Source organism: Lupinus angustifolius, chromosome LG10 (genome assembly GCF_001865875.1).
Source record: "Lupinus angustifolius cultivar Tanjil chromosome LG10, LupAngTanjil_v1.0, whole genome shotgun sequence".
Taxonomy (NCBI): Eukaryota; Viridiplantae; Streptophyta; class Magnoliopsida; order Fabales; family Fabaceae; genus Lupinus; species Lupinus angustifolius.
This window is the reverse complement of record NC_032018.1, coordinates 9,262,596-9,276,264: the sequence shown is the minus strand read 5'-3', so window position 1 is coordinate 9,276,264 and position 13,669 is coordinate 9,262,596. Positions and strand designations below refer to the sequence as shown.

At 32.3% G+C, this 13,669-nt stretch overlaps 1 protein-coding gene and 1 long non-coding RNA gene across 2 annotated transcripts; one reads left to right on the top strand and one right to left on the bottom strand.

The window, feature by feature from the left end:
- LOC109358842 (short-chain type dehydrogenase/reductase-like) lies at positions 3,818-6,952 on the top strand. Its single transcript, XM_019603316.1, has 2 exons — positions 3,818-4,277; positions 6,385-6,952. The coding sequence occupies exons 1-2, from the start codon at positions 3,886-3,888 to the stop codon at positions 6,791-6,793; spliced, it is 801 nt and encodes a 266-aa protein (XP_019458861.1). The 5' UTR covers positions 3,818-3,885; the 3' UTR covers positions 6,794-6,952.
- Positions 4,709-6,389, bottom strand: LOC109358843. Its single transcript, XR_002109011.1, has 2 exons — positions 5,411-6,389; positions 4,709-5,361 (listed from the first exon to the last, which is right to left on the bottom strand). It is a non-coding gene; the product is annotated as an uncharacterized LOC109358843 (long non-coding RNA).

The window sequence follows — 13,669 nt, the reverse complement described above, 5'->3', positions numbered from 1 at the left end:
GTGGAAGGTCTAAACTCGTGGCATGGGTCATTATCGAAACTATTCTTAAAAAGGCTTCTTAAAGGTGATAATATAAGATCTTGTCATTGCTTGGTTGAAGGATTTTTGATTTGTTGTGATTGACATGACTTATGATAAACAATTTCATCATTACCTCGGTTTTGGGCTTCTTGGAAATTTCGGTTTGAAACACATGATCAACCTAAAATTGCCCTAGTGTGATATATTGGCTATCACCCTTCTATTTAACTTATTCTGGTAGTTTTAATCTTGACAACCATAAACAAGAATCATATCAAAACTATCATAGTTTAAGATGATTCATTTGCTCTATTTCTCTTTTGGATTTCCATATGACATATTCTTTACTTTTGTACAACTCTTTAAAAATAAATACTAAGGGTTATGAGTAATGATGAGGGTAATGAAATTTAATCCTATGCATCAAATATGAGATAGTTTTATCAAATTTTTATGATATTTTTTAGAGTTAGCGTTTATCTTCCACGATTTGGCTAAGATTTCCAAGAAAATGATATAAGACTTGAACATGTGTTTTTCATTTTCACATTTCTTCTTTCTCCTATTTTGAACAATTTTATGATATGACCTTCAATTACTAAGATGATTATTTTGTAAGGTGGCCTAAGATGGAATGGATGAAGGCCAAAATCTCCCCTTGTTGCTAGAAATGAATGGTTCCTTTGACGATTATTAATAATGTATTTTTTGTATGAATTTTGTCTAAAATATTTATTAATAATTCACAGTAGACTTTTTGTATTTTTTGCTTATGTTTTTTGTACTTTGACAGAGAAACATTTTTATTTGGCTTATATTCTTTCAATCTTTGGTTTAAATAGGGAAATGATATATGAATAGTGCTAAAGAATATTCTTTTTTTATAATTAAAGGTCAAGAAAATCCTATTGAAAAATTACCCTCAACGAGCTGTTGTTTTTTTGCATGAAAATTATAAATAATCTTATTTTATAATGTCTAGATTCAAATTAAGTGGCAAAGGGTATCGTGGTGTTTGGAACTTACAATGAACTTTTGTGTAATTAGAAAAATATGTCTAAAAATCTATAATATTTTGGGTCTTAATGCATGCATTAATTTTATTTGATTTATTTTTGTGTGTGAATAATTTCTAGAATAAAACGTGGGATGATAAATTTGCATTATTAGTACATTAGTTTATATTCTTTAAAAATATACATTAGAAAATATTCTTGGGTGAGTTTATGAGTGATTAAGATTTACTCTGATATTATATTTCTACCATCTCTTATTAAATTTATCATTGTCACTATTAATAATTCTATTCATTCGAGTTTTAAAACTGTATCATATATTTGTATTCTTTTTATTTATGACATTATTACTTTTTAATATTATATTTATTTAATTAAAAAAAATGTGGTTGACAGAAAATGCTGGTATTAACAAAGATAATTGTGTCATCCATGTTTTACTCTTTACTAAAAATTTATATTTTCAACTTTTATCCTACCACTTATAAATAAGTATACCATTATCTTTTATAACTGACTTGATCCCTTATATTATATAGACTTAAATATAATTTTAGTATGTATTATGAAAATAAAATATCTGCTCATATTAGAAGATAACTTATGAGTTTAAAACTTATGCACTGACAGTGTAAAGTTTTTTACATTGTCAGCATATTATCCACCGTTGATTTGTATTACTTTTGTTTGAGAGTCAATGATGATTAACAAATCAACAGTGGATAATTTACTGACAGTTAAAAAACACTTACATTGTCAGTGTATACATATTAAATCAATAACGTATTTCCTCCAGCCAGTAAAAATATGACACATGTATTGTTTTACTTAGTTTTAGAAATATCTTTATAGAAAATCATTCAATATGACACATGTCAAGATTTTAGAGGCTAAATGATATAACTTATCTCCTTATAATATAAATACTTTATTTTCTTATATATTTTGATTTTATTCCTTATATGGTTATGCTTTAAATCCGATGTTTTTACTCGGTTTTGACCCTTACCATTAATGTAAATGATATATGCTTGACTAAATACTTTAAAATACATAGTGATTAAAATCATCATATTTTTCCTACATTTATTGATCAAACATATTTTAGTATATGTTTTTTTCTTAAGTAATTATATCCTATGAAGCACGGATTCGCCAAATACTCTAGTATGTCGGTATCCGACACGTATCGACACGGATACGCTCAAATTCGCGAAGGATACGTGTCCATAGAGTATCCAAAAATAAAAAAAATAAAAAAATAAAAATAAATATCAAGACATGTATCAGATTCGTTTTCAATAAAATATAGGATATATAGATTCGTTTTCAATAAAATTTAGAATATATAGATTTGTTTTAATGATAAGATAGATTTGTTTTCAATAAACCCTCACTTATTTAAAGGTCACATCTTACCAACTTACCATCACGCCACATTGACTCTCGAATAGCTGGTACTTTCCGATCCATAACGTCGCCGACCGATGCTCAGTGTTACTGCCTCTACCGCCATAGGCATGTTGTGAAGAGCAAACAGAAAAAGGCTTACATTTCTTACTTCTTAGTTTCTTTTCACTTAGTATGTTTATAAAGAGAAGAGGATGTGTGAGTATTAATAGAGAAGATAAATAAAGGACTTACCTTTATCTCTTAACAAAGAAGAGAAGAAAGAGGGTAGGAGAGAAGAAGAGGATTTACACTTATAATTTTATCATATTTTATGTATTTTTATTAATTTATACACGTATCCATGAACGTATCGTATCCTACATTTTAAAAAAATGCGTGTTGACGTATCGGATACGTATCGTATCCGATACACGTATCCGTATCTATGTTTCATAGCTTATATCCATATTAGCACTTTTCGTTCAAGGCTGATAATAAAATTTAAAATTAAAACCAACTAAAAATGGAAGAACTAAAAACTAAAAAAAATCAAAATCAAAATAAGATATGTAAATAAATAATGAACATTCATTTTAATCTCTCAAATTTGATTATCATTTTTGTTCAAAAAAATGGAAAGTCCATAATGTTTTCAAACTTGAAAGATATTGAATGTCAATCAAATTAATATATTTAACAATTATTATGACTAATTATAGAACATTTTAATTCATATGATACATTCATATATTGAGTATTACTTTGAATTTTTACATTTTTAGAGATCAAGTTAATACACATAAAATATTATAAATATTGGCCTCAAAAGTAGAATGGCAACAAAGTCGAACAGAGTTTGGTTTGTGCTTACCCAACTCTGAACCCCAAATCCAAAATCTAAATTTGAACTAAGCAAGGTTGAAAACAATGATACCATCTCTGAACCTGTTGGGTTTCGGGTAAACTGAACGTGATAGGAAATCGTCTGAAACATATAATTCTATTTCTACCTATATGTTATATGAGGAATGATCTTTTTACATCCAAGTTAAGTTACACTAGTTACAATTAGTCTCATTCATTCATTTTCTTAAATACAACGAGGCAAATAGGTGAAAGTTAAAAGTTATTTAAGATTTTTTTATCTCTCATAATTTATTTCACTGAGCTATAAGTTTTGAATATGTATTTAGATGTACTTTTATAATTCTATATATATTACTGTGGTTTGAGGTATGATATCAATTGTAGTAAATTCTAGTGGGTTAGGGCATATACCCATGATTTCAATTTTGATTGCCATCCCAACTCAAAAGTAAACCGTACTCAATCCTTAATGAATAAGGAAATGCTTTGGGTATTGAATCTTAAATAAATAAGCAAATCAAAATCCATTGCATTGTTAGAACTTAGAACCTTACCTTTTCATGTACCTTACCTTTGCATCACTAAAGATATGGCCACTTCAGAAGCACAACCCCAATCTCTTCCGCTCCAAGACCGAGTCGCAATCGTCACCGGCTCCTCCCGCGGAATCGGCAGAGACATAGCGCTCCACCTGAGTTCACTCGGTGCTCGAATCGTCGTCAACTATACCTCCAACTCGGTCCAAGCCGACTCAGTCGTCACTCAGATCAATTCTGACGCCGATCGTCATGTCAATCTTCCACGAGCCATTGCCGTCCGCGGTGACGTGTCCGACCCGGTCCATGTTAAGACCCTGTTTGACGAGGCGGAGCGTGTATTCAACTCGCCGGTTCATATCCTGGTCAACTCGGCCGGCGTTCTTATCAGCACATACCCGTCAATTGCCAATACTTCCTTGGAGGACTTCGATTACACTTTCGGGTACTTTTGTTATCCTCTTTTCATCGTTAAAAAGAAAAATTATATTGAACTTAATTATGAGCAGTCTTAACCCTGAAGTGAAGAGACTATTTCTAATATTTGAATACAATTTGAATATGTGACCTAAGGGTCACTAAGCAACAACTTTACCATTGCGGCAAACTTACCATATATATGTGAGATGTAATTAAGTCAAATTTCAAATACGTGGACCATGTTTTCCATAACTAGCTCAGGTGGAATCTTATAAACTCTGAGCGAAAGTTGAGAGCTGATTATCAGAATAGTTTGATAAGATTGTTTAATAATATAGTTTATAGGTGTAAAATGAAACAAACTCTTAATATATAAGTTCATAAGAATCTCAAGTAGTTTATCAAATAAGCAATTTATAAGACGGTAGCTTCTTGAAATAAGCCCATTTGTCCAACTCAAACATCAACAGGTAGCTTATTTTTTAGTCAGATTATAAGCTCCTTAATATTACAAAACTACACTGTAATTTTCCCCCTTTTAAACTAAGGGCCTGCTTAAGAATCTAAAAAGCAAGAAATGTTTATTGGGAAAACTACATTTCTTCCTGCACCACTTTTCAGTAAAATCAAACTCATTTTAATTGCCCGTATCGCAGTGGTTTGCATTCCCAATACGAAAAATATTGGTCATCGAATTAGACACCGGAAATGAAAACTACTAAAATTTCTCACCTTGGTCCTTACTCCCTAAGAACATAAGGATTAATGTATCCTCAATTCTCAAATTACTTCCAACTACTTCGACTAATAGTTGAGGTTCTTTGGGACCATATCCAGAGTTTTCATTTTTCATGATCTAACTATGGAGGTTGAAGTTCTTCTGAGGATTAAAATGAATATTCACTCTGCAATATTTGCAGTTAGGTAACAGAAGTGAGGTAGGGAAAGTAGCTTAGTTCTTGCATGGGTTAGTGATCTAATAAAGCAATTCATTTGCTTTAACTTAATCGCCTAAGTTTCCGAGACAGTCAGTTCATTACATTGTATCAGAGCTGTATAATCAAGTAATAGTTTTTTTATCCTTGTCACATGCACATGATCACTTACAACTTAAGTTGTTGAAATTACATAGGAATTGAGTTGGGCTTATAGTGGTACTTAATAATAATGTAGTTGCCAATGGTACCTTAATTATTGTTGTTGCCATAAGATTTGAGTTGGGCTTATATTTGTATATACCAATGATTACCTGCTAGTGGTCCTTTACTATTTTAGTTTTGAAAATTCTGTCATTGGTGAATAGAACATGTACTTGTATTTGTTATTGTGACCCTTTTATTTTATAGAATGGAAGGTGCTTAATTACTGAAGTAGGAACACTCATGAGATGGTAATAGTTGTCGATCGGAGTTATAGGATTGAAAGCCTCTGTATCTGCTTGCCTTTTCTGGATACTTTATATTGATTTTGTTGGTGATACCCCCTCTCCAAGCTCGTGCCTTATCATCTAGCCAGATTTGTTTTTGCACTGATATTTTAGGTTTCCGTTATTAGTAGTCTGATATGGCTAAATCTGTTTGTAGTTTAACTTAATTCGAGCAACTGCTTTCTGCTACTTGTGTCAGCACATCAATAGTTACTGTGATATAATCCACTTTAGATTTTTTTGATGTTCAAGAAAGAAGTGTTAGTCTTTTCTACAGCTATGGTTGAATAATGGAAAAGAGCTTCTAAAGGCTCGTCTTGCTTGGTGCCACATCAAAATTTTAATTAACAAATGAAGTGTGGACTTCCATTTGCTATCTGATAACTTACTACCTAATTAGTGATTCAATGTTTATTGATGTATGGCCAAATTGTTTCAAAGTATATGTAGAAGGTGTGAGAATCAAGTATTTTTCTTATGTGCTTCCCTGACCCTATTGGTTAATTTTAATAAAATGGTTGGCCATCCCTGTATTATATAAAATAGAGATATCCTTTCTTGTTATGTTACAAATGAATATTATAAGAACATATTTGAGTGTAGTGTCAATGATTTTGTAAGGTGAGAACCTATAGGTAGAAAGGTTGATTGACGATAATTGATCATAAGACAATTGTTCTAATCAATAACTGTGATTCTTTTATAGTGTAAATGCAAGAGGAGCATTTCTGTGCTGTAAAGAGGCAGCAAACCGTTTGGTACGTGGTGGTGGAGGTCGAATTATAATGTTATCTTCATCATTGGTGGCTTCACTGAGACCAAATTTTGGGGCATACACAGCATCTAAAGCAGCTGTTGAGGCCATGATACATATTCTGGCAAAAGAGCTGAAGGGAACAGGAATTACAGCTAACTGTGTTGCACCTGGTCCGATCGCAACTGACATGTTCTATGCTGGGAAGACCGAAGAGCAAGTGAAAGCGTCAATTGAACAGTGTCCCCTCGGTAGGCTTGGTGAGACCAAGGATGTGGCTCCTTTGGTTGGGTTTTTGGCTACTGATTCTGGTGAGTGGGTTAACGGTCAGGTTATTCGTGTTAATGGTGGTTATGTTTAGCCCTTTTGTATACGCTGTCATATATGGTGATGTTCGTGGCTCTATACAAAGTACAAACCCTGTAATAAGGATGTGAAAGTATTTTATGCATAATTTCTGAACAATGTTTATGACAGACAGTCAAGCATATTCAATAAGTTATCGAAGTTTCTTTTCTTATTCTCTAAAAACTATAATCCTGACTCGTTTGAATAAACTATAAAGACTATACTTTTTATTTGAATGTTGGTCCTTACTCGTTAGAATAAAAACTATACTTTTTATTTGAATTTTAAGTTTTAAACGTTGCTTTTGAAGCCATTAATATTAAGAGTGTAATGTCTATGTACTTTAGTGTAAAGATTTATATAGATCTAGTCATTCACCATTTATTTGTATTATTTTTTAAGAGACAATGGTAATTAAACATAAACTATGGAAGATATAGTGATTATGTATAAAATTCATATATTATCGATGTATACATTCTTTTTTCTCAAATATTTAGCTAGGTCTCTTACTTTTTTTGTAAACACATTTCATAAATTCAGGGACACCATATGGTGTCCTTATTTTGATGTTCAAATAACATATTTCTACGTCTTTAATATGTTGAGTGTTATAAAATGCTTCCTCTTAGTGCTTGGCAAGCACAAGCAAATAAATACTATCTGATACTTATTCTCACCAAATAGTTTTACTGGACTCTTGATATAGATTGTGTTCCAATCATAACAATTGTATTGTTGCAGTAATCACATAACCAAATTATTGAGTTCTAGTATCATGCTTTTACCTTTGAAACAATCTTTAGGCGGTCATCATATTTTACAAAGCTTCATTCGGTTATTCATTTTTTCTTTTGTTGATAAATTATTTAAATATACATATTTTTGTCGACATTGTTTTTGCAACAAAAACAATTCATTCTTCTTTTTCATGTCACCCAATGCATCTTACCCATAATACTCTACTTATTCATAAAGGTGCCAACTTCATTTGGTCAAATCTATTGCATGTAGCCAACAAGATGTTGATCTAGTGGTATAAGGTTCTACTGAATCTCTAAGGTCGATGATTTGATTCCTGTGAGTGACACTTATTGGGAGGGACAACCATGAACCTTGAAATGAATTAGTTCCTTATCCAAAAAAATAAGTATATATATATGGTAGTACCCAAAAAAATCTCTTTGCATATAAGGAGTTGTGATCCAACTTTGTTTTCATTGGGAATAATTTACAGAAAGAAGATGAACCACTTAAAGACAAAAATAATGAATTTGAAGTCCACAAAGTTAGATGGGGTGTAATATGCTATCCATACTACTTTATGTGTCACGAGTTTATAATTGGTTGGAAAAAATAAAAAATTTAATTATTGAGTTTTTTTTGATCAATCGTAACTCATGACACATGAAGTGATACAAATTATGGAACATAAAATGTGCTCCCAAATTACATATATGGGTGAAAATGATGAGTCGTTCCACATTTCCACTCGTTAAAGGTTGACTTAAGTCAAGTTCAGTATTGAACAATTTTTTAGTTCAGGTTCATTTTAATTAAAATTCATAAATTTTCGAGCAAATTTATGTCACTCATGAGCATAAATTTAAATGTTTACAAGGCTTTTGTGTATCATACATATGCATGTAAAGAAAGTTTGTGAATTTTAATAATAAAATTAAAGTTCAAAGAATAAAGATTGCCTACATGTATATGTATATATAAAAAGTGACTTAAAGTGAGAATAACTGTTAATGTGAGAATTGAGAATATTTAATATATACAATAGAATCTTATTTAAATTGCTAAGATTAAAAGATAAGCGCATATCACTTCTTAAGTCTTTATGTGATTATTGACTATCTTTTAACTTCAATCATCCATGTATTTTTGTATGACACTTATTTATAGTTTTCATAATTTTTCTATGAGAATTATTTTCACTTGAGTTATTCATGTGTATAAGTATATATCGGGTTAACTCATGAATGTAACGAGTAAAATTGTATTGCCTTATTTAACGATCATAATTTTATATTAAATTTAACTTGTTCGGTTCATGAACAAAGTTTATCAAGAAAATAACGAGTCAAGTTTCATACGAACTTCAAGTTGTTTATGAAGCTCTAGTTACAATTTACAATCGTTGCCATTAGTTTTCTGGAGCATTAATAGTTTTTATATGAACTAATTTGAGAATAAAGTATTTCCTTATAACATGATATAATTTATTTTCTATAGTCAGTAAAATATGACATCTGTACTATTTTGTTTTATAAATATTTTTGATGAAAATGATTAAATAAGACAAATGTCATGATGTAGATGTATATAGAAGATAACTTATATCCTTATACCATTAAATATTTTATTCTCTTTATAATATCTAATGAATAAGAACCGAATTTTAGAATCCACCTTTGTTGACTTTAGATGAGTTTTAAATTATCTTTTATAGAACACTTTATTCACTTTGATATAGTTTTATCCTATCTTAGGTAGAACACTTTAAAAAAGTCTTACCCAGAAAAAGAGAATAATGTGATAAGGTTTCTTTAAAATTATTATAAAAGGAAGAGCTAGGGATGAAAAAGAGGAAGTGCAGGAGGTGTTACAGTGCGGGAGGTGTTAAAACATAGCCCCCAAAGTTGCTTAACACGGACACACAATACACTTAATTTGTACTATCAGAACAGAGAATCATGCACACTTAGTATAGTAGTAGAAAAATAGAAGCTAGAGAATTAAAGAGTGAAGAGATTGGAGTATATGGAAATGAATGAACATGTTGTTGTATTGAAGAAATGTATGGTGTATCAATTACAAAGACTTACTCAATTGAAATACAACTAATCTATTTATAACTTCTCAACTAAACTCATATCTAAGTAACTTTTTTTAAGGAAACTATACAAACTAACAAGGTTGAAATAACCCAAACTTCTATTGGTGGAAGTTTCTTTACTTTCTGTTATTAATGCTGAAATTACATTATTTCTTTAATACTCCTCCTTAATTAAACATTCATTACCCATTTCTTACACATATCATCATTCTCAGCCTCTCAAACCTTTCTTTTTTCAAAGGTTTTGTGAAAGCATCAGCCACTTGATTTTCAAAATTGCAAAATTCTAGCTTTAATTTCCCTTTGCTCACTTGATATCTAATGTAACGAAATCTAGTCTCTATGTGTTTACTTCTTCAATGAGAGACTGGGTTTAGTGGCAAATTAATTGTTGATTTGTTGTCCACCATCAACAAAATTCCATCCTCTTGCTTTATCTTCAATTCCGACAGTAATGCCTCAATCCAAACAACTTGACAAGTGCACATACAAGCTACTATATGCTAAACTTCATATGACGACAATGCTACAACATCTTGCTGCTTGAAACACCAACTTATTGGTGCATCACCAAGGCTGAAGATAACTAGTTGTACTCTTCCTATCCACCTTATCTCCACACCAATCTGCATCAGAAAAACCAACCAACTTCATGTTGTTTTTGTTGTTCTATTTTGTTGGAAATGTGATTCCAAAGCAAATTGTCCCTATCAAGTATCTCATCACCGTCTTTACCGCAATTAGATGTGTTTGCTTAGATGCTTCCATAAATTTACTCACTAATCGTACTCCATATGCTATGTCAAGTCTAGTATTGCATATATACCTTAGTGAGCCAATCATTTGTCTACTCAAGGTTTTATCAACCTGTTTATCTTCTTCAGCTAGGTCTGCAATGCCACCAGTTTCTGCAGGAATTGAAGCATGTTGTTGTATTGAAGAAATGTATGGTGTATCAATTACAAAGACTTACTCAATTGAAATACAACTAATCTATTTATAACTTCTCAACTAAACTCATATCTAAGTAACTTTTTTTAAGGAAACTATACAAACTAACAAGGTTGAAATAACCCAAACTTCTATTGGTGGAAGTTTCTTTACTTTCTGTTATTAATGCTGAAATTACATTATTTCTTTAATACTCCTCCTTAATTAAACATTCATTACCCATTTCTTACACATATCATCATTCTCAGCCTCTCAAACCTTTCTTTTTTCAAAGGTTTTGTGAAAGCATCAGCCACTTGATTTTCAAAATTGCAAAATTCTAGCTTTAATTTCCCTTTGCTCACTTGATATCTAATGTAACGAAATCTAGTCTCTATGTGTTTACTTCTTCAATGAGAGACTGGGTTTAGTGGCAAATTAATTGTTGATTTGTTGTCCACCATCAACAAAATTCCATCCTCTTGCTTTATCTTCAATTCCGACAGTAATGCCTCAATCCAAACAACTTGACAAGTGCACATACAAGCTACTATATGCTAAACTTCATATGACGACAATGCTACAACATCTTGCTGCTTGAAACACCAACTTATTGGTGCATCACCAAGGCTGAAGATAACTAGTTGTACTCTTCCTATCCACCTTATCTCCACACCAATCTGCATCAGAAAAACCAACCAACTTCATGTTGTTTTTGTTGTTCTATTTTGTTGGAAATGTGATTCCAAAGCAAATTGTCCCTATCAAGTATCTCATCACCGTCTTTACCGCAATTAGATGTGTTTGCTTAGATGCTTCCATAAATTTACTCACTAATCGTACTCCATATGCTATGTCAAGTCTAGTATTGCATATATACCTTAGTGAGCCAATCATTTGTCTACTCAAGGTTTTATCAACCTGTTTATCTTCTTCAGCTAGGTCTGCAATGCCACCAGTTTCTGCAGGAATTGAAGTTGATTTACACTCCACCATGTTGAATCTCTTTAGCACATAAGCACTATGCTTGCCTTGATGCATAAAGATCCCTTGGTTTGTCTTCTTGAATTCCATGCCAAGGAAGTAAGCTAGATGTCCAAGATCACTCATATCAAATTCAACTTGCACTTGTTGTTTGAATGTTGAAATATCATTGATATTTTCTCTAGTGATCAACAAGTCATCAACATAGAGGCATACTATGAGTTGATTGCCTTTTACATAGACTTCATTCTCTGTTGTGCACTTTACAAAACCATGTTGCGATAGAAATGCATTTATCCTCCTATTCTATGCCCTTGGTGCTTGTTTAAGCCCATACAATGCCTTATGGAGCTTATACACCAACTCTTCCTTGCCTTTGGTTTCAAATCCTAGTGGTTGTGTCACAAACACTTTTTTGTCTAAGGTTCCATTCAAGAATGCAGACTTCATATCCATTTGGTGGATTTCCCAATCCTTGATGCTAGCTTTAACAATTACTAGCCTTGCTGTCTCAAGTCTTGCTATTGGAGCAAAGACTTCATCATAGTCAAGCCATTGTTTCTGTAGGAATCCCTTTGGTACTATCCTTGCTTTATACTTAGAAACATCACTATATGGTTTCAACTTGGTCTTGTATACCAATTTTACAACTATGGCTTTCTTTCCTCTTGGTAGTTGAGGTAGACTCCAAGTGTTGTTCTTTTCTATGGATTTTAGTTCTTCATTCATAGCCTCAATCCAATGTGGTTGTTGCAAAGCGTCTCCTACATCTAGTTGTTGCATCTCAACTAGTAATGTCATGTGCACAAAATCTCCATCAATATTGATTGATGAGTCAGGGAACACCTTATAGTCACTCAGCCTTGAGGGTAGTTGTCTTTGTCTCTGAGTTGTTGGAGGATTTGCTATTGTGTTTGGTACCACATTTGAATTGGTTGCTTCAGTCTCAACACTTCTACCTTCTTCATTTTCTTCAAGTTGCAGCAGGGTCTCTTGACCATCTTTAGAGCTTATAATGTTCCAATTCCAACACTGATCCTCATCAAACTTCAAATCCCTACTCATCATTAACTTGTTTTGCTTAAGTTAAAAAGCTCTATATGCACAAGTTGAGTGATAGCCCAAAAATATGAGTTTTTCACCTCTATCATCTAGCTTTCTCCTCATAGCTTCAGGCACATGCTTGTTACAAATGGAACCAAACACCTTCAAATGACTCACATTTGGTTTCAGATCAGTCCAAGCCTCTTGAGGGGTCTTATCATCAAGCCTCTTGGTTGGACATCTATTGAGAGTATACACTGCAGTAGAGACAACTTCTCTCCAAAATATCTTACGCAAACTCTTTATTTTTAACATGCACCTAGCTATGACCTCATGAATAATCTCTTCCTTAATGCAGAAGTCGTGGAATTCTGCTGAGACATATTCTCCTCCTCCATATGATCTTAGCAGCTTTATGTTGGCCTTACTTTGTTTTTCAGATTGGGCTTAGAACCTTTTAAATGTGTCTAGGAGCTCAATCTTCTTCTTGATAAGATAGATTCATACTCTTCTAGTATGATCCTCTATGAAGGTCACAAAGTATCTATTTCCTCTAATAGAGTTTTCTTCAAAAGGTCCACAAACATCTAAATAAACTATCTCCAAAGCCTTCGCTATTTTTATAGGGATATGTGAGACAAATGAGTTTCTTGTTTGCTTGCTTGAGAGGCCCTCTTCATAAAGTTGTTCTCATGTTTTGGTGTGTGCAAACCAGTCACAAATCCATCCCTTTCAAGGAAATAGAAACTCTTAAAGTTTAGATGTCCATATCTTTTGTGCCAAAGCCAAGTGTCTTTCTCAATTGTTGATTGAAATCACCTCTGCTCACCAACTTGTATGCTAATTTTGAAAGTTATGTTGTCTGGGAGTGGAGCCTTCAAGACACTTTGCTTGGATTTGTCATATACTTTCAATATTCCATTCTTCATCTCCATGGTGTCCCTTTTTCTAGCAGTTGTCCAAGGCTGAGTAGGTTGTTCTTTATCTTTGGAGCATAGAGAACATTAGAAATGTAGGCCTTCTTTCCATATTTTCTATGAATCATAACCTTACCAATTCCTTCTACTAATACTCAACTATGATCTG

Excerpts from the sequence above, each read along its gene's own strand:
- LOC109358842 (XM_019603316.1), top strand. The coding sequence starts at position 3,886 with ATGGCCACTTCAGAAGCACAACCCCAATCTCTTCCGCTCCAAGACCGA. Across the intron at positions 4,278-6,384 it reads GACTTCGATTACACTTTCGG|TGTAAATGCAAGAGGAGCAT; the intron begins GTACTTTTGTTA and ends ATTCTTTTATAG.